We start from the raw sequence: 27,440 nt of genomic DNA on the forward strand, positions 1-27,440 counted from the left end.
TGACCCAACTTTTTCTCAATTTGATAGGGACCGCTAAACTTGGCTTTGAAGGGATCTCCTACCACTGGTAACAGTACTAACACGTCATCCCCTCAGGAAAAAGTCCAAGTCTTAGAGTTTTTATCTGCCACATACTTCATTCTACACTATACCCTCTTTAAGTGCTGTTTAGCTAACTCACCTACGCGATTTAGTCTCACCTTTACCTCTGATACATAACCTATGTGTGAGATCTCCAACTTCGGTCCTATCAATGTTTCTTTAATTAAGTTCAAAGGACTTCTCACTTCATGCCCAAATATTAATTCAAAGGGATCGAACAGACTAGATTCATTTGGGCATCTCTAAATGGCAAATAATATGATCGGGATACCTTTATCCCAATCATTCGGGTAATCCTGACAGTATGCTGTCAACGTGGTCTTCAAGGTTTGATGCTTTCTAAAGCTCCCTGGGATTCAGGATGATACACACTGGATTTAATGTACTGTATACCTAAGCTATCCATAACCTCCTTAAACAGCTTAGCAGTAAAATTTGATCCTAGGTCTGACTGAATATCTCTGGGTAGCCCATATCGTGTGAAGAAAGCTATTAAATCCCATAATACCCTTTTTGCCTTGATACTCCGTAATGGAATTACCTCCAGAAATCTGGTAGACACATCCATTATGGTTAACAAGTACTGGTTCCCACTTTTAGTTCTCAGGAGGGGACCTACATAATCAATCACAACCCGCATGAAAGGTTCTTCGAATATGGGAATTGACAACAAAGGTGTTGGTTTTATTATCGCCTGTGGCTTACCTACCATTTGGCATGTATGACATGTACGACAAAAGTTAACCACATCCTTGTGCATTCCAGGTCAATAAAAACATTTTTGTACCTTAGCCTGAGTTTTTTGTACCCCAAGGTGACCTCTTACAGGTCGTTCAAAGTAATACTTGCTGCCTGTATACTACCAGCAACACAATCTGGTGCACTTCAGCCCATTTCTCCTCTGCACTAACCTGCCGTGGTCGCCATTTCAGTCTTGGGATTCTATCTTTCAGAGAATAACCCTCTGGAATATCCTCTGCTTCCTCTCATAGTACGTATCCGCATATATATCTTTTATTGTCTTGTTTTGCTGTTGCAAGTCTCAGCCTTTCAGAACTAAACACCTCTGTCTGACCTTCTGCCTATTCAGGTTTTTCCTGCATCATTACGTCAAACAGGGTGTCCGCTAACTGAACCTCAACTCCTTCATCTTTCTCTTTACCTTTTGCTTTGTGCTGTGCCTTATGATATTTGGATCTGGTTGGCAAATACCAGGATGTTTCTGTTTTAACTCCTCAGTTTCTTGCTCTTCCTTGGGCTTCTCCACAACAAGCGATATCACTCCCATCTTGGACCCTGCCAAATCATTCCCAAGAACATACTGAATTCCTGGAACTTACACTCTATCAATCACTCTGACTGTTACTTTCCCAGTCTTGAGTTCACACTCCAACCTGATCTTACATAGGGGAACGCTAAATTTCTGTACATCTAAATCAAATTACCATACTCTTGGATAACAGATCAGGACGAGTGCTTATTCAGACATCTCTAACTATCCAGAGACTGGTTAGATCATGTATCTCTCAAAATTATAACTTTTTGTCCTTCTCTTCTTATTCTTTCTTTGTGGAGATCAGGTACTGACTCCATACTCAGCCCCTGCCTAGGCTGTGCACTCTCCTGCAGCTCCTTGGCTCTTCTTGGAGTCTCCTTTATTACCTTCACTAATGTCACTGGCTTAGCTTCTTTTACCACATCTTTTCCCACTGCACCTTTCTTTAACAACCAGCACTGTGACTTTATGTGTCCCATCTTCTGGCAGTAAAAACACCTTTTTCCAGTGCTCTTCTGAAACCATGGGCACTGTAATCTTCTGTGTCCTATTTCATTATAGTGAAAACACCTGAGGCCTTTCATCTCCTGTCCACCCTCTTGGGTTTCTTTTGCCTGTGGTAGACTCTTACCAGTGCTCTCCACTCTTGGTCTCCCCTTCTCCCAACTTCTGTCCCTCACAGGATGAAATTTTGGCCGGAAACTTGTCTTATACACCAACATGTATTCATTTGTATAATTCTGCTGCCCTTCTCAGTTTCTGAACTTTCTATTCCTCCATGTGAATTCTTACCATCTCTGGAAGTAACTTTTAAAACTTCTCCAGAAGAATAATCTCTCGTAGAGCCTCAAAAGTCCAATCTATTTTCAAAGCACGCACCCATCTATCAAGATGACAATGTTAATTCTTTCGAGCTCAACATAAGTCAGACCTGGTTCCTTTGTGTTTCTGAACCGCTGTGTATTTGCTTCTGGTACCAATTCATAAGCACTTAAAATGGCTTGTTTAATCTCTTCATGATATCTTGACCCCCTCATCTGACAGTGCAGCAAAGACCTCACTAGCTCTGCCTACCAGTTTCGTCTGAACAAGAATTACCCATAAATCCTCAGACCAATCCAAATACTTGGCCAACATGTCAAATGAAATAAAGAAGGCTTCAACATCTTTCTCATCAAAATATGGCAGAAGTTTGACATATCTGTATATATCTTCGATGAGAAAGTGAGGACTGCAGATTCCTGAAGAAGGGCTTATGCCCGAAACGTCGATTCTCCTGTTCCTTGGATGCTGCCTGACCTGCTGCGCTTTTCCAGCAACACATTTTCATATCTGTATATATCACTACCTTCTCTTTTAATTTCCATCCTGTTAATTTGACTTTGCTGTCTAAGTTGCAACTTCTCAAGTTCAAATTCTCTCTCTTTTTGCTCAGTCAAGAACCTTCTCTCTCTTTTCCCTTTGTCTCTCTCTATCCTATTTCTCACCCTCTCTCTCTCTCTCTCCATTTGTTTATCTTCTAACTCCAGTTTCCTCAATTGTGATTTAAGTTTTTCTACTTCTCCTGCACTTGTCTATTTCTTTGACACACCTAAGTGTTTGAGTAACTCCCTTACAATTTCAACTTTACTTTTTCATCAGGTGGGTGAAGGAGCAGGGCTCCAAAAACTAGTAGTTTCAAAACCTGTTGGACTATAACGGCATTGTATGAATTTTAACTTTGTACATTCCAGTCCAACACAGAAATCTCCAAATCAAGCTTTGCTTTTGTCCTTGGTTAAACCCAAATCTAACTTATTGCAAATTCTAAAGGTATGGTCTTTTTCTTTCCTTCTAAACTTTCTTGACAAATTTGAGAATCATCTTCAAATCCCAGAACCTCTTCAGCAATTTTAAGAGCCATTTCTCTCATTTTTAATTTAGCCAACCACAAGTCACCAAAATTAAATAAATTGTCTTATCTGTGTTTTATTTAAAAGATCTGGGACACTAACCTGCAAGTGTGTAAATCTACTGGGCTTTTTCATATCCCATATCTATTTAAATCTGTCTAAACCTGCTCAAATAACTAATTCAAGACCCAAACTATTCAAAGCGTGGACAAAATCCCACAAACCGTTCAAATCCCAGACGGGCCCCAAAACTGTTACGACACAGGGTAAACCCCATCTGTTAATATTAAATCAGCAACATAGAAAAGATTTATCTTGTGCGGTAATCTGAAATTTGAGAGGCCGCAAACTAGTTAAGGTAAAAAGTAACAATTTTATTTCTTAAAGTAGAACAGAAAATAATTAACTAACAACTATTTACAACTCCTTCCTCTATCCTATCATTTATTTTCCCTTCTATCATATCTGTTCGATTAAGATTTACCAAAATTCAAATTTCAAAACAAGCCAGCTGTCAAATCTTCTCTCAGCGTCGGAGGCTGAGGGGTGATCTTATAGAGGTTTACAAAATTATGAGGGGCATGGATAGGATAAATAGACAAAGTTTTTTCCCTGGGGTCAGGGAGTCCAGAACTAGAGGGCATTGGTTTAGAGTGAGAGGGGAAAGATATAAAAGAGACCTAAGGGGCAACTTTTTCACACAGAGGGTGGTATGTGTATGGAATGAGCTGCCAGAGGCAGTGGTGGAGGCTGGTACAATTGCAACATTTAAGAGGCATTTGGATGGATATATGAATAGGAAGGGTTTGAAGGGATATGGGCCGGGTGCTGTCAGGTGGGACTAGATTGGGTTGGGATATCTGGTCAGTGTGGATGGGTTGGACCAAAGGGTCTGTTTCCATGCTGTACATCTGTATGACTATGAATTCTCAGGTCCACATTCATGAAGACTGTGCCGATGTCATGCTGTAATCACACCACCTTACAAATGATGGCGCTGCAGCATGTCAATGTCATTTTGTTTCAACTAAGGTCAGGCACGTTTTACACAGGCAATTTCCATTCTAAATCTGGACATTTAACGTTCTACTTTTTGTCTTGTAAACCTGAATTCCTAATTTCTTTTCCCTTTTGATATCATCCAACATTTTCTTCTTTCACAATCGAATTTTATTTGTATTTTAGAACAAAATATCCTGTCTCTGTTGACTGACAGTGAATCCCACCTGATGCTTGGTTTATTCTTTCCAACATCTTATCTAAAGTCCCTCTTATCTTCCTTTAATACTTCAGAGGACTTTTGATGGCCTTTGTTTTCTCTCATCTGCAAACATGTGCCACATTCTCTCCAGTCCTGTTTTCAAATTTATTGACAGGCACAGCAAATAGAAATTATTCCAGAACAAACTGCATGAAACAACAATGTTCACTTTGACCCACTTCATGAAAAATCTGATATTTATTACACTGTTTTACCATTAAATTCCATACCCTTTAATCTTTCCAACTCACTTGGGGTATTTTATCAAAGCCTCATTAGTTTATTTACACCATATTCATTGTGCCCAATCTGCATCTCCCAAAGTATTCTACCAGTTTTTTTTTGAAACCATTACCTTTCTTTCTGAAACTCCATGTTGGATGCATCTATTTAGGTTTTTCTTCATTATTAAATATATTTTTGGTATGTATTTAAATCTTCCATAAATGATTCAAAATATTTCCTCTTGTGCTAAAATTTAAACAATGATTTATAATCACACAGGTTAGCTCTATCTCTTTTGAAAATGGGTACTACATGGTCACCCTCCTGTCTTCTGAAATGCACTAGCTGGAAATAAAATCGAAAATATATTTCCTAAATTCCTAAGGATTTTCATATGTCGTTGGGTCTTGACAATCTTTTACCTTTTGTTGAACAAATTATCTAATACTTATCTCATTCTACTACTTACCTCGCTTACCACTTATACAAAGTTTACCTCCACCACAATGTCTTTTTAATAAACATTTTCTCTGCTATACCAGGTAAAGAATTTTAATTATGAAAGATTAAGGTGTTACAGAGTCACCACTGAAAGAATGATGCAATGGGCGTACACGGGCAGTTTCTAAATGTAGGAGAAAGTGAGGACTGCAGATGCTGGAGATCAGAGCTAAAAAATGTGTTGCTGGAAAAGTGCAGCAGGTCAGGCAGCATCCAAGGAGCAGGAGAATCGACGTTTCGGGCATAAGCCCTTCTTCAGGAATGAGGAGGGTGTGCCAAGCAGGCTAAGATAAAAGGTAGGGAGGAGGGACTTGGGGGAGGGGTGTTGGGAATGCGATAGGTGGAAGGTGAGGGTGATAGGCCGGAGAGGGGGTGGGGGTTGAGAGGTCGGGAAAAAGATTGCAGGTCAAGAAGGCGGTGCTGAGTCCGAGGGTTGGGACTGAGATAAGGTGGGGGGGAGGGGAAAATGTGGAAGCTGGAGAAATCTGCATTCGTCCTTTGTGGTTGGAGGGTTCCTAGACGGAAGATGAGGCGCTCTTCCTCCAGGCAACATGTTGCCATGGTCTGGCGATGGAGGAGGCCAAGGACCTGCATATCCTTGGTGGAGTTAAAATGTTCAGGCACGGGGCGGTTGGGTTGGTTGGTGCGGGTGTCCCAGAGGTGTTCTCTGAAACATTCTGCAAGTAGGCGGCCTGTCTCCCAATGTAGAAGAGGCCACATCGGGTGCAGCGGATGCAGTAAATGATGTGTGTGGAGGTGCAGGTGAATTTGTGATGGATATGGAAGGATCCCTTGGGGCCTTGGAGAAAAGTGAGGGAGGAGGTGTGGGGGCAAGTTTTGCATTTCTTGTGGTTGCAGGGGAAGGTGCCGGGAGTGGAGGTTGGGTTGGTGGGGGATATGGATCTAACGAGGGAGTGGTCTTTCCGGAACGGGGAGGGAAGGGAAATATATCCTTGGTGGTGGGGTCTGTTTGGAGGTGGTGGAAATGACGATGTTTCTAAATGTACACAGGAATTTAAATGAAATAGCTGATATAAAATTCTGAAATCTAGAAATAAGGGCTTTGCACAGGTTGTGTGCACATATAAGATTTGCAGGATATAGATACCATACAATTTTTGTACAAATGTTTTAAGTTGGAACAGCATGGTAATTCATGAATGCAAGTTATCCCTTGTGTCATGTGACATCATATAGCAAGTAAACCTATATGGTGAAGTGTTTAATAATGCAATTCTAAATTAAACCTGAATTGTACAATTTAAGTCCATAATCTGTGTACAATGTATGAAGAATCATATACAGCTTTTGTTGAGGCAAATTTGTGTTCTTTAAGGCAAGTGATGTTAGTGAACAGATACAGCATTTCTCACTTCAGATAACTAATTCAGCAGAAAGCACACTCATCTCAGTTATCATAGGGTTACTTTCTTCTATTGCATCAGTGTGTCATAACCTCAGAACACCACCAAATATAACAGTGTGCTATTTTTCAAAGTTTGACACGTACGGTTTGTTTTGCAATAAAGGATCATTCTGTGCTGAAACCTAATTGGGACTAGATTGAGACAACACAAATGAAATTTGCATATATTCCAATCAGCCTATCTGTCTGAGCTAGATTTGAACCTATTCCTAAAATACAGACAAAAGCAAAATACTACAGATGCTGAAATAAAAACAGAAAATGTAGGAATAGTCAACTAGTTGGGGAGCATCTAAGGAGAGAGACTGGGTTAAATACAGATGTACACACTGGCTAACTTGCAGACTATATTCAGCATTTTCCACTTTTATTTTCCATATCTAGACCAATCATACGGGATATATTGTTCTCTTTAAAATTCTTTCCGAGTTATGATGACACATGCATAAGTTTGGTCTAGCATCATGCTGAAAAAAAAGGCACATTTGCAGAAGAACTACACAAATTAAGAAAATTCAACCAAGATAATATGCGGTGGCATAGTTGTAATGTTATTGGACTAGCAATCCAAAATCTTGGCCAGTGTTTTGGGGACATGGGCCCAATGGTGAAACCCAGCTTCCAATTGCAGATGGTGAAATTTGAAATCAATAAGATAAAAATCTGTGGAGGAACAAGCTAGCCTCATGGTGACTCTTTGAGACCATAATATGGGATAAGGTAAATATATACTTAGAAAAAAGTAGGTTAATACTAGACAGTCAACATGACTTTAAGGGCAGATCATGTCTGATAAATTTGATTAAATTCTTTGATGCAGTGATACAGGCAATGAGTTAGTATAGTGCTGTGGAAGTCAAATATTTGGACTTTTAGAAAGCATTGATGCGGTGTGGTATGGCAGATTGGTTAGCAAATTTGAAATGTTTGAGGTTGATGTGTCCTTGGTAGCGTGGATTAGAAGTTGGCTAAAAGATAGGAAACAGAGGGTATTATAGATAGGCATTTCTCAGATTGGAGTTGAAAGTGATGTTACCCAGAGATTGTTGGGACCTTTTTTTTCCTGATTTTTAGAAATGATTTAGAAATGGGTATTGAGGGAAAAATCTCTAAATTTGCAGATGATACAACTTTAGGGAGAATTGTGAGGATGATGTTGAGTGACTTCAGTGGAACATTGACAAGTTGACCCAAATTTCTGGCAAACAAAATTCTATACAGAAATATGTGAGGTAATGAATTTTGGTGGAAGAAACATATAGAGACAATGCAGGCTCCATGGTACAACTTGAGGAAAGTACAGGAGCAGAGGCTCCTTAGGGTTCACGTGCATAACTTCCTAGCCAGGCAAGTTGAAACAGCCAGGCTTATGGGATCGTTGGGTTTATAAATAGAGCTCTAGGTTCAAAAAGAAAGGAAGTGATGTTTCACCTATACAAATCAGTGGTCAGACCACATTTGGAGTATTGTATTCAGTTCTGGGTGCCTTTATTTGAGGAAGAATTTTAAGTTTTGGAGAGAGAGAGAGACAGAGTGCAAAGGAAAGTTACACAAATAATACCAGGAATGAGGGATTTTAGATACAAGGAAAGATTGGACTTATCCTCCTTGGAGAAGATTAAGAGGTGACCTTATTGAGGTGTTCAAGATTATGAACAAGTTTGACAACGCAAAGAAGGACATTCCGATTTCACTAGTTGGTATGTCAGTAACAAGGGGTCACAATTTCAAGATTGTCAGCAGGAGGGCCAGGAGTGAGATGAGGAGAAACTTCTTTACTTGATTGTTATGATTTGGAACGCTTTGGGAAATTGATGAAGGCAGTTTCCATATGAGATTTTAAAAGAACTGGTCAAAAGTTTTCATTTGAATGTGATGAATTTCGAGGGCTACAGCAGTAGAACGGAATGAGCTGGGTAGCTGTTTTGAGAGCTGGTACAGACATGATTAGTCAAATGGTCTCCTTCAGGACTGTAAAATTCTATGACTCTGTGACAATTTCAAAGCAAGATTTTTTAAGGAAAGGCAACAGTAAGCTTGCTACTGAAAGCAAAACAATTAAAAATAAATACAACTAAATAGGATTATATACTGCATTGTTTTAAAATGCTATCGAGCGTTACAGTGCAGTACAGGCCCTTCGGCCCTCAATATTGCAACGATATTTGGAGGTGTAGTTAACCCTGAAATAACTATCAATATGGAACACTAAAACTTGTCTTTGCATCTTCTAGCCTCCTTTCTTGGCATGTTACAAGCTTACAACACACTCTCAACCTTTATAAGCTTTTATTAGATGTTATTAGATGTTTAATATATCAATAATTTTGCTTTTTTCTAAATAAAGTCATAATTCATTGCTATTTACAAGATTACTGTCTGAGAGTGGGCGTGGGGAAAATATCTTCCAGTGACATGAATTTTCTGAATCTTTGAAAATAAAATATTATGAATAAGCTATTCATATGTTTGTAAAAGTGTGAAAATATCTTAAGAACGCATCTTTTTCTTCCTCGTTAAACCATAAACGTATCAAAGGGCCTTCACATTCTTGTCATCTTGCAGAACAGTAATTTAGTGTTCTGTAGCTTGTGTGCATTGCCTACCTCAGGTATGCGGTTTACGCATAGATTTCATCTTACATTTCAGCACAGATGGAATGCTGTATTGGTTTAACAAATGAGCTAAACGTTGATAATTCATTTCAGAAATCTAATAGGCGAATAGAAGTAAAGAAAAATGTTGTGGAAAAATGATGTATGTTAGTAATCCCCACATTACAATAAAACATGTGCAATTATCATTGACTAACAGAAGAAAACATTTTTTTCAAGCGATCTGTTTTACATGTTGTATTAAGATATTCTACAGTTTTTTCGGTTTGTCCTATGAAACGCTTCAGTTAAGGACAAGGGGGTGGCATCAGCACTTAACAGACCTTCATTAAAGTCGGTCTTGAATAGCTGCCAATGTGTTTTCAAGAGTTGCCCAGCAAATATTTTGTCTCGTTTAACCCTCTTCCCACGTTCAACAAACGGCATGACAGTTCTCAGGCCCAAATACCTCAGCAATACCATTGTGTTATTTGTTATAGAAGTGTAAATGACAAATTATCACATTTTCGGAACAGAAAGTCAACACCGTAATTAATAGCATTAAGATTAACATTTTGGGGTGAAATGTGAAGGTCCAGTCTCAATATTATTTGTTCCTGGTGGAAATCAACGGCCAAATCTTGGATCGCGACTGCACTTCTAAGTCGTAAATGTAGAACTGAAGGGGGAAGGTGGGGGAGAAGAGAGAGAACAAGCTACTTAATTGCAGTGGATGAGACACTGTGTCTATGTTGAAGAGCAGTTTTTGTAAACGGTTGCAGCTTGACCGAATACCTCCGGTCAGACGTGAAAACATTCACGACGTTGCACTGAAAGGTCAAAATCAAAATGCGACCCCCGGCATGCCCCTGACCCTACCAATGCAACTTGATCCGTAACCCTTCTGAGGTTTCACCTGTTGCTACAGATTCCAGAGGGTGTAGGGGTGGGAGAGGGGGGTAAGAGGGTGGCGGGGGGGGGGGGGGGGGGAAGGTGCAATCGGGATAAAGGGCGGGGGATCCGCGGGTGGTGGATCCGCGGGTGGTGGGCGGGGGATCCGCGGGTGGTGGGCGGGACATTGTAAATACCCAGCCAATCGGAGGCCAGGCATTGCGGCCCACGTGGGTTTGGGGGCGGGCAGCGGCCAAGTGTGAAGGTAAACGGGTTGACGGATGGGCTTTTCACACCGAGCGCCGACATAGTAGCAGCGCCCCGAGAGAAGCATCAACAGCCTGCCTTTCAGTGTGTCGCCAGCCTTGGGCAGGCGAAGCGTTTTAAAAAATCAAAACACAATGATCGTAAGGCGATTAAAGAAATCTGACGGTACCTTCGTAAGGCGGGTAAGTTCGCTCTGATTTCTCCTGACTGCTGGAGCCCTTCGATTGCGGGTTAAAAAAAAAGAGAAAATGTTTACTTTTCATCGCCAGAACAAAAACAGTAAAAAGCGAGAGCCCGTTCCCCAACCACCCAAAAAAAACCCCACAAAATCGGCATTGATTTGAAATTGAGTCCGATTTCTCTCGAGTGGGGTAGGGAGCGCTCTCCGATGGTGCCTGTCTGCCCGTTTAAACGGTGACCGTTACTCGGGTTCCTGGGCTCGCGCTGCGATAAGTGGCGCGCGCACCCCTTCAGGTCAGGCTCGCGGCGGGCTTTTGATGCCTTCCACCACCCCTCCCCCAAACTTATTGGGTGGGTTCCCCCACCCGATCTCTTTCCCCTCCTCCCACCAACCCTGGCGGGGTCTCCTGCTATGGGCGGACAACCCCCCCCCCCCCCCCCCCCCTACTTGCAGGGTTCCCTCTTTTCGTCCCACTCAACCCCTGAATGCAAACCGGCTGCACGTTGCCCAGTGCTGTCTGTGTTCGCAGTCGCTGCTTTAAACAAGACAATTCTACAACAACAACCCTTTGGGGAAGTCTCTGATAGGGACTTGAAGGGAGGGGTCGGTAGGGTGAAAGGGGGGGGGGGGGCGGGTGTAGTCACACCCCCCCTGAGGTTGGGCAAGAGAGCCTGGGTCTGGTGGGTGAGTGGGTGCGGAGTTGTTTAACCCAAAGGAATGCGAGACATTCAGTGCCAGATAAGAGAGCGCCGCACCTCGCAAGGGTTATCAGCAGTGGATCTGTTTCTTTATTTTTCAAATGAATTAGCTTTACAACCAACACGTCCTCATTGGGTTTTTTTTGAGTGTAAGTGCTGCATTGGAAAAAAAACAATACTTTGTTTTCGAGTGTTTGTGAACGTAGTTTTTCGACTTTTGTTTAGTGTCACTATCGAAGACGATCGATCGATGTCGGTGAATCCGCGTTGATTTTTCTTCTATTATCCTTCTGTACTATTCATTGCTAAATAGTATTCAAACTTGTAGTGAAATACCTGTAAAATAACTAGGGAGGGTGATGGGGGGGGGGGGGGGGGACTGAAACCGAAACGTCCTGCTGTTCTCAGTTGTAAACAGGAAAGTCTTACGACACAAGTTGTGGTATTGATGTTTTGAGTTATCAAATTAGAAAAATAAAACGGCTAGAGATATAGTTTATTGGAGTATATGTTTGCCCCATTTGTGCCAATTAGTGCTTCAATTTTAATGAGTATGTAATTTTTTTTGACCTTGACATCTCGCCTTCATGTATTGATGTTCCCATCCACTCTGGGCAATGCCTGAGTTGATTCATTGTAATGTGTTTTTTATAATCAGATATATAAATTTTGTTAATATGGTAATCTATCTGAATAACCCTACTTCAGTGACATTTTTGAAGTATGTGAAATAGAGAACAAAACTACAATGCATTGTTTTCATTATGACATTTGAAGTGTCAGTCTGCTGCAAACCTATAATTGTAACTTGGAAGATACTCTAATGTGTTGCCGATTAATAATGTAGACAAATGGTAAAGCCTTGGTAACTTAGAAAATCATTGAACCATTGAGGAAAGGCAACTGCTTAGTGGCATAATTGCTAGATTATTAATCCATAGACCCAGGTAATGTTCTGGGCACTTGGATTTGAATCCCACCAGGGCAGATGGTGGAATTTGAACTCTACAAGTAAAAATCTGGAAGTTAGAGTTGAATGGTGTCCTCTCCAGTCTAATATCAGCAACACTCAGGAGTAGTTAGCATTGAGGCACTTTCCACAAGTCCCATTTACAGACTGGAACAATGTCAAATGTCACAATGAAAATACCGCATAATAGTTTTGTTCTCTATTCCATAACACTTCAAAAATATCAATGAATTAAGGTTGCTCAGATACATTATCATATTAACAGCATTTATATTACAGATTATAAGAATCCTCTACAATGACCCAACCAGACCACAGCCCAGAATGGATGGGAACGTCAGTACATAAAGGCAAGATGTCACAAGTAAACATTATGAATGGTGCCGGCTTAGTGAGACAAAGGGCCTGATCCTCTGCTGTATTGTATTTATATTAATGTTGGGAAGAATTTTTTAGTGTTCTGTTAGAGAAAAGCAACATTATTGATGTTAGCTTGCATATATTGACTAAAACTTTTGTATTCTAATTTTGTTGCAGGACTCATCATCCTAAACCGTTTTGTAAATGGTCTTTTAGCACCAACTACAGATTGCCCTAAAGAATTTGTGAGCAGTGCAGCGGCTGGGATGTTGCGGCAGACTGTTGGAAGCAATAAACGTGGTTTTGCCCGTTTCTCCAGTTCAAATTTCTTTGCCTTGCCCAGCTCAGGAAACTTGAGTATGGGCCGAAGTACTAAAAGTGGATCGGTCAGCAGCATCAGCTCAAACTCGGATTGTTATGACAGTCCAGTTGTGGATCCAGAATACATAATGCAGTTGGTGAATGATGTCAGGAAGTTTGCAGATGTACTAGAGCATTTGAAAGAAGCCTTTCATTCAGAAGGTGTGTCATTTACTTAATTCTTAACCCTTAGTTGGGAGCTTGAAATCAAAATAATGTCAGTGATAAATTTTTGCAGGTTTTGATTCTGCCTAAAGGCTAAATAAAAGATGAGTGCCATTAAGTTTGTATTTCCTTGTACAGGGAATCCTTTTTGGTTAAGTATCAACAGTTGGTGTTATTATACAATGTGCCTTCATCTTTCTCCTGAGTGATAATAGCCATTAACAGTAGATAAGTTGTTTAGGAATGTATAATAAACTTGGAAACAAAGATTTAACTGCCATTCTTGAGGTGTGGATTTTGTTGAAAGACTTGAATTTATATTTTTGTTTCTTGTCACCCTAAGAAGACGGTGCTGGGCTGCCTTAATCAACCACTGTCGCTGTGGTGATTGCTGTTGCGTAGGAAGTTCCAGCAGAATTGAAGAGATGCTCATTGTCTTCTTAATATACAGGTTGTTCTGCTATAATGCAAATTAACACAAATATGCAATGACACGATCGACAAATTGGGACACTGTTCCTAAAGCGCAAAGTTTTAACGTGTGTATTGATTATAATGCGATTCTGGACCATTAGTTTGAATGGTGCTGCTATTACAATATTTTCTTATAACATGGTATTGCATGAGAACGGGACTACTGTGTTATAGCAGAACTGACTGTGTGTCACATCAGGATAATATGTGCCTTAAGAATGATAGATAGTAGTATTCTTGGATATCTTTGTACTTAATTGAGTAAAGTGGAGGGATTTATCTCTTTTTTTTGTTTCTGAAGAAGCCTGGGGAATTTCTTTATCGAACAATTTGGATAATAGATTGTAAAAGCAAATGTTGAGAACTCTCAAACATTATTGCAGGGATATTCGGTGACTTTAAGAAGTTTACACTTGTTTCTTAAAGTGAGTTGTTGAGATCCCAATCAGCCTGTCGATGAGAGTGACAGTTATATAGTATTTTTATGACCCCTGTGTATGAGTGCATACATGCCCTGGAACTGTGGGTGAAAAATAAGCTTACATTAATTGAATTTTGGTGCAGAGATTTTAAGATTAATGTTAGTTCTCAAAAGTAAACCTGTTGCATCATCCCCAAATTTTGGATCCTGATTGTATTAACTCAGCAAATTAAATTTTGGCTGCTTTATTCAGTATAGATGCATAACTTCAAATTTCCGGATTGTGATAAGAAGTAAGAATTTACCTTGCATGGGTGACAGACTATGGACGAGGGAGCTTTCAGTACACTGTTGAAATAAAGTAGATCTACAAAGCAATAACTTAAATGGTTGTTTTATTTACTGTTACTTAGCTGTGTAACTTGCTCCTTGATACGAGAAAAGTACACATTGGTACAAACAATTCTGTAATATAAAAAGAATAGGAATAATGAGATCTGAAACTGAAATGTAAGTTTGTCTTTTAACTTGTTGATCCTACTACATAAGGAAAAGGAGTTGACTGTTTGGCTCCTTTATTCTGTTCTGCCATTCAATGGGATCTGATATTACAGAATCCTGTCTTTTCACCATAAGCCTTGATTCCCCTGCTGATGAATAATCTATCTATTGCAGCCTTAAATATACACAAGCATTCTGTCACCACAGCGCTCTCTGACAAGGTGCTCCAAGGACACTCAGCACTCTGAGAGAAGAAATTCTTTCTCCTGTCAATCTTTATACTGATATTAACATCCTCCTCACATTTTACCCAGTCAAACCCCTTAAGACTCCTATATGTTTCAATGAGATCACCTCTCATTCTTCTCAACTCTAATGAGTAGACTCCCAATCTGTTTAGCTTTTGCTGATAAGATGATCCCTCCATACAGACAGTCATCCCAATGAGCCTTCTCTCCACTGCCAAAAATGAAATATCTTTCCTAACTATGGGGACAAAAACTAATCACAGCACTCCAGATGTGGTCTCACTGGCATGTTGTATAATTGCAGTAAGACTCCCATACTTTTGTACTCCAACTTTATGAAAATCATGTCCAAAATTCCTTTAGCCATCCTGATTACCTGCAGCATCTTGGTGCTAGCTTGTTGTATTTTATGCACACGTGTCCACAAGTCACTTTGTGTTGCAGATTTCTACAGCTTTTCCTTGTTCAAATAATACTCTGTTCTCTTATTCTCCCTTCTAAAATTAGCATCATAGAATCCCAACACCAGAAAGAAGCCATTTGGCCCAATGAGTCTGCTGTCACTCAGACCCTCCATATCCTTGTAACCTCGCATTTTCCGTAACTAATCCATTTAGCCTGCGCATCTCTGGACACCACGGGACAATTTGGCAAGGCCAATCCATCCAACAGCATACCTTTGGGCTGCTGGCAGAAACCATAGCATCTGGCAGAAACCCACGCAAGTCAGTCACCCAAGGCTGGAGTCAAACCTGGGTGCCTGAGGCTGTGAGGCAGGAGTGCTAACAGCTGTGCCACCGTGGTGCCCCAACTTCACGTTTTCCTACAATACACTCCACTTGCCAACTTTTGCCCTCTTACCTAAAATATCAGTATCTCTCTGTAAGCCTCTCGCAACTTGCCATTCCACGTTATTTATATGTTGTCTGCAAATTTGATTACGATATATTTGCTTCCTTCCTCCAAGTCATTAACATACATGTAAACAGTACAGTCCTACCACTGACCCCTGTAGAACTGGTTACTGGTCGCCAATCTGAAGAAGAGCTTTTTATCCCCATTCACTGTTTCCTGTCCGTTAGCCAATTCTCAGTCCTCACGTCTTCCAATTCTCTACCCACACCAATATATGTCCTCCAAAACCATGGTCTCTTGTCTTATGAGTTGACCTGTTGTGAGGTAGCTCGTAAAGTGTCTTCTGGAAATCAAAATCAGCCTAGCCAAATTCGTATTTCATTATCCCATTTAGTATAACATGCTCCCACCATTGTGTCATTGGTCCCCTTCTTCTACCAGGAAGAAGAACCATTATTTCTTCTGGTCACAGATAGATCACTTATAATTTAAAAGTCATTGTGAAGTAGCTATGTGTATTCTTTCCGTATTACTTACTGGAGACTCAATGGCCAAAATTATTGAAAGCAATGATTTGTACATTTGTTTTCTTTTTATTAGAGCAATGCCACTTCGTTCTGACAGTAGAAAAATGCAAGATGGCAATGTGTCACCCAAGCAATTCAGTAATATAATGATCTTATAATTTATCTTTGAAGGCCCCTCGGTCGCTTTCCATCTTTCCCTTGCTCCTCCAACTCAAGCTAGATATTGATTTGTGAAAGAAGATATTGCTTTTATGTTGAATCTACAAAGCCATATAGAACATAGAACAATACAGTGCAATACAGGCCCTTAGGACCTCTGTTGCGCCGACCTGTGAAACCGATCTGAAGCCCATCTAACCTATGCTATTCCATTACCATTCATGTATTTATCCAATGACCATTTAAATGGTCTTAAAGTTGGTGGATCGGCTCCTGTTGCAGGAGGGGCATTACGTGCTTTTATTACTCTCTGAGGAAAGAACCTACCTCTGGCATTTGTCCTATATCTATTACCCCTCAATTTAAAGCTATATCCCCTTTGCTAGCTGTCACCATCTGAGGAATATATATAGTCCATCCTAAGTTTGTCTGATAAGGTGTTGGTGGGTTGTCAAGTGTTGATGTCTTTTATGGTGTTCCTGCCATTGTATTAGATGAGAAACCGTTGTAATTGGGACATAGGAACTGTGGTTTGTGGGGGGGTTTTCTCCCTCTTACTAGCTTGCACATTGCCGGAAAATTTAATGTCACAATTTGTCATGGTGGAAGTTGAACCCATGATCTCTGGGTTATAATTCTGATATCATACCCACTAGGTATATTGCCAGAAGCCAGTACAGCTTTTCTTTTTCCAATCAGATACCTGTGAATTAGAATCATAGAACTTTTACATTACAGATTGAGGCCACTTCACCCATTTGATCCATGCCAACTCCAAAAAGAGCTACCTAGCTGGCCCAGATCTTCAGCCCTATCTCTGTAGCCCTCTGAATTAATCACTTGCAAACATACAAGCAGACCTCTTTTGAGGTCTCATGAAATCCGCCTCCACCAGTCTCCCAGGCAGCGCATTTCAAATCCCAGTGAAAATAAGTTTCTCGTCATCTCGCTCCTAACTCTCTTGCTGATAGTTTTGAAATACCAACTGGTGGAAACAGGATATCTTTCTCTGCCCTGTCAAATTTGTTTACAACTTTGAACATCACAATAAGGTCACCTCTTAATCTTCTCTGCTCTAAGGGGCATAAGTCCAATTTCTCCAGTCTTTCCTTGTATCTAAAATCCTCATTCTAGGTATCATTCTAGTAAATGACAGTTGCACTCTCCCCAAGGCTTTAACATCTTTCCTTAATAAAGTGACCAGAACAGAACGCAATACTCAACATGTGGTCTGACCAATGATTTATAGAGGTATAGTATAAATTCCTTGCTTTAATACTCTATGCTTCTATTTGTAAACCCAAGGATCCTATAAACTTTCTTAATTGTTGCAACTTGCCTAGCCACCTTCAGAGAATCATGCATGTGAATCTCGAGATCCCTCTGCTTCTGTACTCTCATAAAAGTTCGTGATCAGTAAGTATTCAATTTGTAGAACATAGGAGCCCTGTAACAGTGACTAATTGAGGCGTACATTTCATGTTTCTAAGTTAAAATCAATTGATCTTAGGCCACAAAATAGTTAAATTACCATACTGTTGTAGACAGAAATACTGTTTAAGTTACTGATGCTAATCTTGTGAACAATTGCTTCAGAAGCTCATCTAGATCTGAGCTTTGGATAATTGAAAATCCTGAGAAAACAAATTATCTTTGGTTGAGGGATTTAGGACAAGAAGACATAAATATGAATGTGAGGAATTCAATTTGTGGGGGTGGGGTCTGCATTTGGGAGTGGGAGTACATTGTGCTAAAAATAGAAATATATGTAGCTTTGGTAAAGCAGTGATTGTGTTAAAATTGTAGGTAGCTGCTTGAAGAAGGATAAAGATAAAATGAAGTAGTTTGAAAACTTGACTTATATTTTGTGTTTTTATTACCTGTATTGCCTGAGTCTTGAACAACTTGTGATCTATAAACAATTTAAATTGAAGGAATACAACTAAACTGAATTACCTTTATTTATAACTCAACTGATATCTATCTCTTTCCTGATTTAATTGCTTTTTGCATTTTATATCTTTTGGAATTCTTTCTCCCTCTTTCTTTTCTCTCTCGTCAGTGGTATTCTCAATGTGGGATGGGTGAGCGTGAAACAAACACAATGCTGAAGCAACTAATCAGGTCTGGCAGCATCTATGAAGAAAGAAACTGAGTTAACATTTCGAATTTGTTATGAATTTTCTTCAGAAATCGGACAATGAAACTGCTTTGTGTTAACGTTAAAAAAAATCAGAAAACTGGATACTGGAAATCAAAACCAGAAATTGCTGGAAAACTTCAACAGGTCTGGCAGCATCTGTGGAGAGAAAGCGGAGTGAATATGTTGGGTTCAATGACTGAAGAACTTCTAAAGAAGAGTCATTGGACCTAAATGTTAACTCTGCTTTTTGTCCACAAATGTTGCCAGACCTGAGGTTTTGCAGCAATTTCTGTTTTAGAAACTGCTCTGTTCTGTGACTCAGCTTTCTGATTATTAATCTCGTGTACTTCTTCAGTTTCTTAGTGTGACAAAGTTTCATTGCATTGCAACCTGCTTTTTTTCCAATTGAGTAAAGCAGAGCAAAAGGATTGATGGGAATTACATAATGTGGTGATTAATGTTGGATATTGATCTACAAGGAGAAAGTGAGGACTGCAGATGCTGGAGATCAGAGCTGAAAATGTGTTGCTGGAAAAGCGCAGCAGGTCAGGCAGCATCAAAGGAGCAGGACAATCGACGTTTCGGGCATGAGCCCTTCTTCCTGAAGAAGGGCTCATGCCTGAAACGTCGATTCTCCTGCTCCTTGGATGCTGCCTGACCTGCTGCACTTTTCCAGCAACACATTTTCAGCTATTGATCTACAAGATTGGATTTAAAAACTGACCTACTGCAATGGATCATTGATCTCAATTCAAGCATTATATTTGCCTTGTTCTTTTGCCTAGAAAAGTGTTTCATTCTGTCTAGAGCCTGCTACTTGCTTTGTGTCTAGTCTGTTCATTTTTTAAAAAGCCCTTTTTCTATTGACATGGGCATCACAAGAGCTTTCCAACATTCGATTGTGAAGTGTCTTTCTGAATTATCAGATATGGCTAATGGATTGTTTCTCAGAATTAAATCATGAATAACTTCACATATTGTATAGTTTTGCTTTGCACATTGACCAATTCATTTTTTTTGTGTGGAAAGTGACTTCTGGAGTATGAGTAACAGGCTCCTAGGCATGGGTTTCTGCTGTACGAAAGAATTTGGAAATGGTTTGGAACACTGAGAGGAGTCTAATTTTATTAGGGTTACTGGGATTTCTTTACCTTTTGAAAAAGAGAATGTAATACCAAATACATTTGATCATCCACATTTTTCAGTGTGTGATAAATCCAAAAAAAGTGCAGGGACTAGTACTAAGTTCTGTATTTGGCCTTTGGTCTCTCAAAGGTTTTTAAATCTGTCAGCCATGAGGTATTGTAGAATATTCTCCTCAAATCCAACTGCATGCAGAAATTTGTCACCATTCTACCTGCTTCATGATGACATGGAAACAGCCTCAAGAGACCAAGCTACAAGTCATTGTAGCTTTCACTGAGGCACGTGGGAGAATGGACCTCAGACTAAACTTGCAGAAAACCGATTTCTTTCTGCCAACCTGGTCATACCACGCAAAACTGCCCCCCAGTGGATCCTCATGGACCAATTATGAGAGCAGACTGGGATCAGATAGGGCTGTGTCATTACAAATTCTCTTCTCTATCTTTCTTGCCACAACACTCCATTCCCAGCTCCATGAAGCCCCTTGCCGGAGTAACGCTAACCTTTGGATAAGGGAAACTGTTCAACCCAAAGATCACCCGAACTTATCATCGAGCTGCAGTATGCAGACGTCACCTGCACATACACAGCCTCAAGGGGCCAAGATACAAACTACCATAGCTTTCATGCAGATGTATGGGAGAATGGGCCTCAGACTAAACATTTGGAAAACAAAGATTCTCTACCAACCTGCTCCTACCACTCAAAACTGACCCCTAACCAAGGCCCTGGATAATGTGGATCTTTCCCCATGTCTTGGGAATCTCCTCTCACTATGAGCAGACATTGATGATGAAATCCAACATTAATTCCAGTGGACCAGGGCAGCCTTCGGATGCCTGAAGAGCAGAGTGCACAAAGTATGAGATCTCGAACCCAGCACCAAGATGAGTGTGCAGAGCAGCCATGGTCCTCACTCTCCTGTATGCATCAGAAATATGGACATCTATAGCGTATAACTCAATCCCTGGAAGATTATGCCCAACACTGCCTTTGTAAAATCCTGCAAATCCATTGGCAGGGTGTACCAATCTGAGCATCCTCCCCCAGGCCACACTCCATCATATAGAGACACTTTTGTTACACACCACCAGTTGCGATGAGCAGGCCTGTTGTCCAAATGCCAAATACAGGACTCCCAAAACCCAACTGCTGTCCAAGCTCCACATGGTTAGCAATCACTAGGAAGGCAGAGGAAATGGTATAAGAACACCCTGAAAGCCTCCCTAAACATATGCAACATCCCCTCTGGCACACAAGAATCTCTTGCCCTGGAATGCACAAACTAGAGAAGAAACACCTGTGAAGTTGCCAACCACTTTGAGATTTATAGGGTGGAGCACATGGAGGCCGAGAACAATCCAGAAGGTCCCACACACCTGCCTTATCAAACATAATCTGCCCCACCTGTAGCAGACTCTTTGGCTCCAGATTAGACAATGTAGCCGCCTCAAAACCCAACCATAAGTGGAAGCAAGTTATCTGCAACCTTGAAGACTGCCAAAGAAGAAATGTGCTACCCAGTATGCACACAATAAACCCCCTCGCAAACAGCAATGTGGTAATAATCAGAGAGTCTGTATTTGTGATTTTGATTGTGAGAGAAATAGTGGCCAGGATATCAGCAATTAGCGTTCCTTCTTTGAAATAATACCATGCAGTCTGTTGTAGTGTCCAAGCTGACAGATGAGTTGATGTGTCATCTGAAAGATGGCACATCAGACAGTGCTTCCCTTGTTCTGTACTGGGGTGTTAACTATGATCTTTCAGTTATAAAGTCATAGTTGTAGAGATGTACAGCATAGTGAGTTGCTGCAGGTCAGGCAGCATCTGAGGAGCAGGAGAATCAACGTTTTGGGCCAGAGCCCTTCATCAGGAATCCTGATATATATTCTTCAAAATTCACATTATTTTGTAAATGTCTAACTACTATGTACTAACTAAAAAAAAGAAATAAATGTTAATTCTAAAGTTAACTAACCTTTTAATGACTTTGTTGTGACTGCTTTTTGTAGGAAAGCATTTGAATATTTGGTTGCAGCATGGAGGTCTGCAGTTCTAGCTGATCCTCTAGATGGGTATCTGTCATTTGTGACCTGAAAGGCATCTTGATTTTGGTTAAGTAGAAGAATGTAGATTCGCAGCAATAAGTGGTTGAAAAGCAAGAAAGCATTTTTCGTGCATGTTGCAAAATTTGGATTCATTCAAAAGGCCACACACAATGGCCTAGAAGGCTGCAGGTTCCCCACCCCTGCTCTAAACCCTTCCTATTCATATACCCATCCAGATGCCTTTTAAATGTTGTCATGGTACCAGCCTCCACCACTTCTTCCTCTAGCAGCTCATTCCACACATGCACCATCCAATATGTGAAAAAGTTGCCCTTTTCAATCTTTTCCCTTTCAGTCTAAACCTATGCCGTTTGTTCTGAACTATTCCCACCCCAAGGAAAAGACCTTGTCTATTAACTCTACCCATGCCCCTCATAATTTTATAAACCTCTAAGATCATCCCTCAGCCTGCAATGCTCCAGGGAAATGGCCCCAGCCTATTCAGCCACTCCTTATAGCTCAAACCCTCCAAACTTGGCAGCATTCTTGTAAGACTTTTCTGAACCCTTTCAAGTTTTCCAACATCCTTCATATAGGAAGGAGACCAGAATTACACAAAATATTCCAAAAGTGGCCTAACCAATGTCCTGTACAGCTGCAACATTTTCTCCTAACCCCTACACTGAATGCATTGAACAGTAAAGGAAAGCATACCAAATGCCTTCTCTATCTTGTCTACCTGTAACTCTACTTTTAAGGAACTATAAACCTGCACTCCAAGGTCTCTTTGATCAGCAACGTATTCCAGGATCTTGTCATTAAATGGGTAAGTCCTACCCTGATTTGCCTTTCCAAAATGCAGCACCTCACATTTAGTTAAATTAAACTCCATCTGCCAGTCTTTGGTCCATTGGCCTATCTGATCAAGATCCCATTGTACTCTGAGGTAACCTTCTTTGCTGTCCACTACACCTCCAATTTTGGTGTTATCTGCAAACTTACTAACTATATCTCCTATGTTTACATCAAAAAACTCTATTTCTCTAGTCATCCAGCATTGCCTACACCTAACAGGAATATACTGTGTCTGGATTCTTGTTCTCTCATTTTTGAAGGCTTCCCATTTTCTAGCTGTCCCTTTACCTATGAACATCTGCTCTCAATCAACATTTGAAAGTTCTTGCCTAATTGTAGAACTTGAGCCTGGAAACTTGCAATTCAGAGCAAGAATGCTGCCATTTGAGCCTTGACTGACACAAAAGTATCATTTCTGACCTTTGCAACATAGCTTTTGCATTTCTGGGGATATGTGCAGTACCTTCTCAAATAGTGGTTCCTACCTTAATGCATTTGTGTTAATAGTTTTTGCTTTTCCATGCTAGTACTTGTAAAAGCAACAAGGTAGAACTTCATAATGCAAAGATTGAGCTGTTGATGTCAATTTTCCTCTTTTGACAGGGGTCTCAGAACATGAAGTTCATTGTTTAGTGTGCATTTAGTATTTGCTGACAGCTTGGCAGAATCAGAAGCTGTTATTCTGGGACTAGGTAGATCTGGGTACTGATCTTAGAGGCTTTGCTCATTGGGTTTTTTTTGCTGCATTAGAGTTTTGATGAATTGGTCTTTGCTTTGCATGGTGCAGTTTATCAATCTCGCCTATCAAAGGTGGCAATTCCCTTTTACATTTGGTGTGCTTTTATTTAATTCAGTTTGGAAATGTCATACTCCATCTTCTAGTTATATCACTGGTACAAATATATTTAGATGAGCTTGCACGTATTACTTGCTGAGAGTATTAGGTGATGAATTAGTTCCTCTGGTGTTCACCTCCATTTTTTTTGCCAAAAAGCAATATACTGTTTCTGTTTATAACCATCTTAATTCAATCCATTCAAAATAAATCTGTAAAAGGGTTAGCTTATGTTGGCTCTTTGAATGTGTTATCTAGTCAGACAAATGCTCACTTGCTGTTGTGCCTTTGAAAACCTTCACTTTTCAAGTTAAATCTAGTTCTCTTTAAATGTTACTACTTAATCAGCTTTCACCATTTGAAGGCAGAGCATTCAAGATCACCTTATTTGCTTTATCTCTGGTTCTTTAGCTGATTATTTGAAATGTGTCTTGTAATTTCTGAAGCTGTAGCTGGTGGAAAAAGTTTCTCCATACGTAGGCTGTCAAACCATGCATTCATTTGTGTGCATTAATTAATTTGCCCCTAAAAGTCATCTGTTGAAAGATGGACAATCCAAGCTTCAGAAAAACTAACATATGTTTAACCTTTGTAATATTCTGCTACATTTCATCTTGACTTTCCAATGCCTTGACTTCCTCCTCAAAGCATGTAACTCTAACTTGGGCACGCTTTCTTGGATAGGGCTCATGAAAATTTCCTTTTGCTTGTATATCTGTATGCATGTTAAATCAAGGATCCTGTGTAGCAACAGATTTATCCATGTCCTGGTCACATTCAAAGAACTTTGGCACGGTGGCACAGTGGTTAGCACTGCTGCCTCACAGTGCCAGAGACCCGGGTTCAATTCCCGCCTCAGGCGACTGACTGTGTGGAGTTTGCACGTTCTCCCGTGTCTGCGTGGGTTTCCTCTGGGTGCTCCGGTTTCCTCCCACACTCCAAAGATGTGCAGGTTAGGTGAATTGGCCATGCTAAATTGCCCGTAGTGTTAGGTAAGGGGTAGATGTAGGGGTATGGGTGGGTTGCGCTTCGGTGGGTGCGGTGTGGACTTGTTGAGCCGAAGGGCCTGTTTCCACACTGTAAGTAATCTAATCTAATCTAAAAAAAAACTTTTTTGCGCATTCCAGCATTCTCTCTGCATAATCCCTTTGAAATTGTATTTCCTTTCAAAATACAATTTCGATATCAGCGTTGAATTTTTAGTCTACGGTATGCCTACCCAATTCACCAAGTTGGCCATATCCTCATTACTTATTATAAATGTTATACTTTGAAATTATGCCTCCTTTAGCACATACCTTGACACTTTTCCCACTGTGACCCCATTTTGAGTTGAAAATTGTTGCAACTCCTCGATGTCTCTGGAGCTTATGTCCCCAGAATTTTAGCTGTTAGCCCTCCTTGGTGTGCTGACTCCCACTTAGGGAATCCTAACCTATAAGCTCATCCAAGTTATTAATATCACTAACAGAGCACCAAGCATAATTCTGGGCTGTGGGAAATGCTTTCTTCCAGGATTAGACACACCTATTCACCTGTTATTGTCTAGTTCCTCTTAGCCAACTTTATATCCGCACTACCACTGCACCTTTTAATCCAATGATCTTTAATTTTGCGAACAAGTCTATTATGTAGTAATTTTCAGTATCTCTTAAGTCATATCTGAAGCATCAATAGCATCATCTTCAAAATTTTTTATTGAATTCAATTTAAGGCTTTTCTTCATATCTGTGAAATGTGCAATCATCATTTGTGAACTCAAAAGCCATTACATTTAAATAGTACCTTTTTGTTTTTTAACATGACTTGAAAGTTTTTCTTTGAAATGCAGCATCTGTTCTGAAAGTAAACAAACATTTTTATATCCAATATATAATCAGGTTTGAATGTTTTGCCTTTGCTGCTCACTTCCAACTGACTTCACTGTAGGAAGTTGGATTAAGTTGTGGTGGGGGTGCTCTCCACTTAGTCATCACACTTCCCTTATGTACATAGAGTCATAAAATCATAGAGATGTACACCATGGAAACAGAGCCTCTAGTCCAATTCTCTGTGCTGAAGGAATTTAGAACTAGATATCCCAAATAAATGTAGTCCCATTTGCTAGCATTTGGGCTATATCTCTCCAAACCCTTCCTATTCATATACCTATCCAGATGCCTTCTCAATATTGTAATTGTACAAAATTCCACTACTTCCTATGGCAATTCATTCCATACACGTACCACCCTCTGCGTGAAAAAGTTGCCATTTAGGTCCTTTTTAAATCTTTTCTTAAACTTAAAGTGAAACCTTAAGCTTACACCCTCTAATTTTGGACTACCCTATCCTGGGGAAAAGATCTTGACTCTTCACCTTATCCACGCCCCTCATGATTTTATAAACCTCAATGACATTACGTCTCAGCCTCCTACACTCCAGAGAAAATAGCTCCATGCTATTCAGCCTCTCCCTATAGCTCAAACCCTTCAACCCTGGCAACATCCTTGTGAATCTCTTCTGAACCCTTTCAAGTTTCATAAAATCTTTCCTATAGCAGAGAGACCAGAATTGCAACCAGCATTCCAAAAGTTGCCCAATCAATATCTTGTACAGCCACAACTTTACCTTCCAACTCCTATACTCAATGTACTGGCCAATAAAAGCAAGTATGACTACCTGCAACTACACTTTCAAGGAATATGAACCTGCATTCCAAAGTCCCTTTGTTTGGTCACTCTCCCCAGGACCTTACCATTAAGTGTATAAGTTCGACCCTGATTTTGTGGAAATCTTTTTGGAGATGTTTCTAAGTTTTGTATACACCTTAAATCCTGTAGAATTTAATCTTGCAAACTGCAGCCTTCTTAAAGCTTCTATGAATTTACTTTTTGAAAAAGCATTTAGGAATTCATTTTAAAGGCCTAATACACGCATAAGCATTTGCAATTTCCAGGAAAGATTTACAAAGTCAGAATAGATGCTACTAGAATGAGAACCATTAACAAAATACTTAAGCAATAGCGTGCAACATGGGATATCCAATGTGTGGCAGTGAACTATGTCAATTGATCTCAGACAATCTGCTCAAAAACACTTTTGAAATAAGCATGATTGAAATGTCTCTTTTTGTAAGATTTTGATTATCAGTATTCCTGCCTGTATGTCAGGTGCAGCAATGATCAGTGCTTAGGTCCCAGCTGTTCACAATCATATCAGTGATTTGGATGTGAAGGCCAATTGTGATACCGAATTTTCAGATACAAATCTGTAAGAAATAGGAATTATGTGGATAATGCAAGGAGATTTCAAGGGAATTTTACACAAAATTGACAAGAGTGTAATAGATTAACTATAATGTAGATAAAGACATGATTATTGGGTAGGAGGAGCAAAGACGTAGAGTTTTTTTAAAATCGGTGAACGATTGGAAAGTGGTGGTGTCTAAGGGGACCCAGGTGTCTTCATTTGTAAGGCACTGGAAGGTAGCAAGCAATTCAGAAAGGAAACGATATGGGATGAGGTGGGGTGAAAAGAAGTTTGTGTGAAACGTGGACTATGTGTGCTGTAATTTCTATATTTTTAATTTTTAGGAAGTGTTTCAAGGATTGCAATCATATGGTCTAAACGTTTAGAGACAGAGTGCGTAGTTTTCTAACAAAGAAAGATCATACCCTGATGGAGTAGTTTTTGATGCTTTCAGTGGTAGAATTTAGTGTGGACTGAGCTTCATCTGATGTTGGTGATTAATAGAACAGTTAATTCCAGCATCAACATAAACTTTAAACTTCTGTTTCACTTCAAAGATCCAACTCAAATGTTAAGCAGTTAAACAGTATTTCTATACTATAGTTCAAATAAATTAAGTGGTCTTCAAACTGAATAAATTTGTACTTGGAATTTCCATTGGTGAGTATATATTAAAATTTATATTTGCATATAAGTTAGTATGAAATTATAAGGGCACATATGTTTTCAATTTCCAAAACTAGAACTTTTTTTTGCTGGTAAAGGTGAAACTAACCATCTCTAAAATGATTCAAAATTGCATTTCATAGAAAAGTTGCATTTTTTTTA

General features: G+C 39.9%; 1 protein-coding gene and 1 long non-coding RNA gene across 4 annotated transcripts in view; one reads left to right on the forward strand and one right to left on the reverse strand.

Annotated features, from left to right (window-relative positions):
- LOC140480057 (uncharacterized) overlaps window positions 1-10,902 on the reverse strand; it is a 33,751-nt gene extending 22,849 nt beyond the window's left edge. For both annotated transcript variants that reach the window (XR_011961184.1, XR_011961183.1), the window contains exon 1: window positions 10,605-10,902. This is a non-coding gene — a long non-coding RNA (uncharacterized lncRNA). The remainder of the gene's footprint in view (window positions 1-10,604) is intronic.
- Window positions 10,430-27,440, forward strand: part of LOC140480054 (rho GTPase-activating protein 29-like) — a 127,379-nt gene continuing 110,368 nt past the window's right edge. Inside the window, exons 1-2 of one of the 2 annotated variants that reach the window (XM_072574618.1) lie at window positions 10,430-10,617; window positions 12,822-13,166. In XM_072574618.1, coding sequence (XP_072430719.1) covers window positions 12,911-13,166 — 256 coding nt within the window. In that variant the 5' untranslated portion in view covers window positions 10,430-10,617; window positions 12,822-12,910. Of the gene's footprint in view, window positions 10,618-12,821; window positions 13,167-13,523; window positions 13,621-27,440 lie in introns of those variants that run through there. The other variant, XM_072574620.1, reaches the window with a different exon arrangement.

The sequence above is a fragment of the Chiloscyllium punctatum genome, chromosome 7, assembly GCF_047496795.1.
Source record: "Chiloscyllium punctatum isolate Juve2018m chromosome 7, sChiPun1.3, whole genome shotgun sequence".
NCBI lineage: Eukaryota > Metazoa > Chordata > Chondrichthyes > Orectolobiformes > Hemiscylliidae > Chiloscyllium > Chiloscyllium punctatum.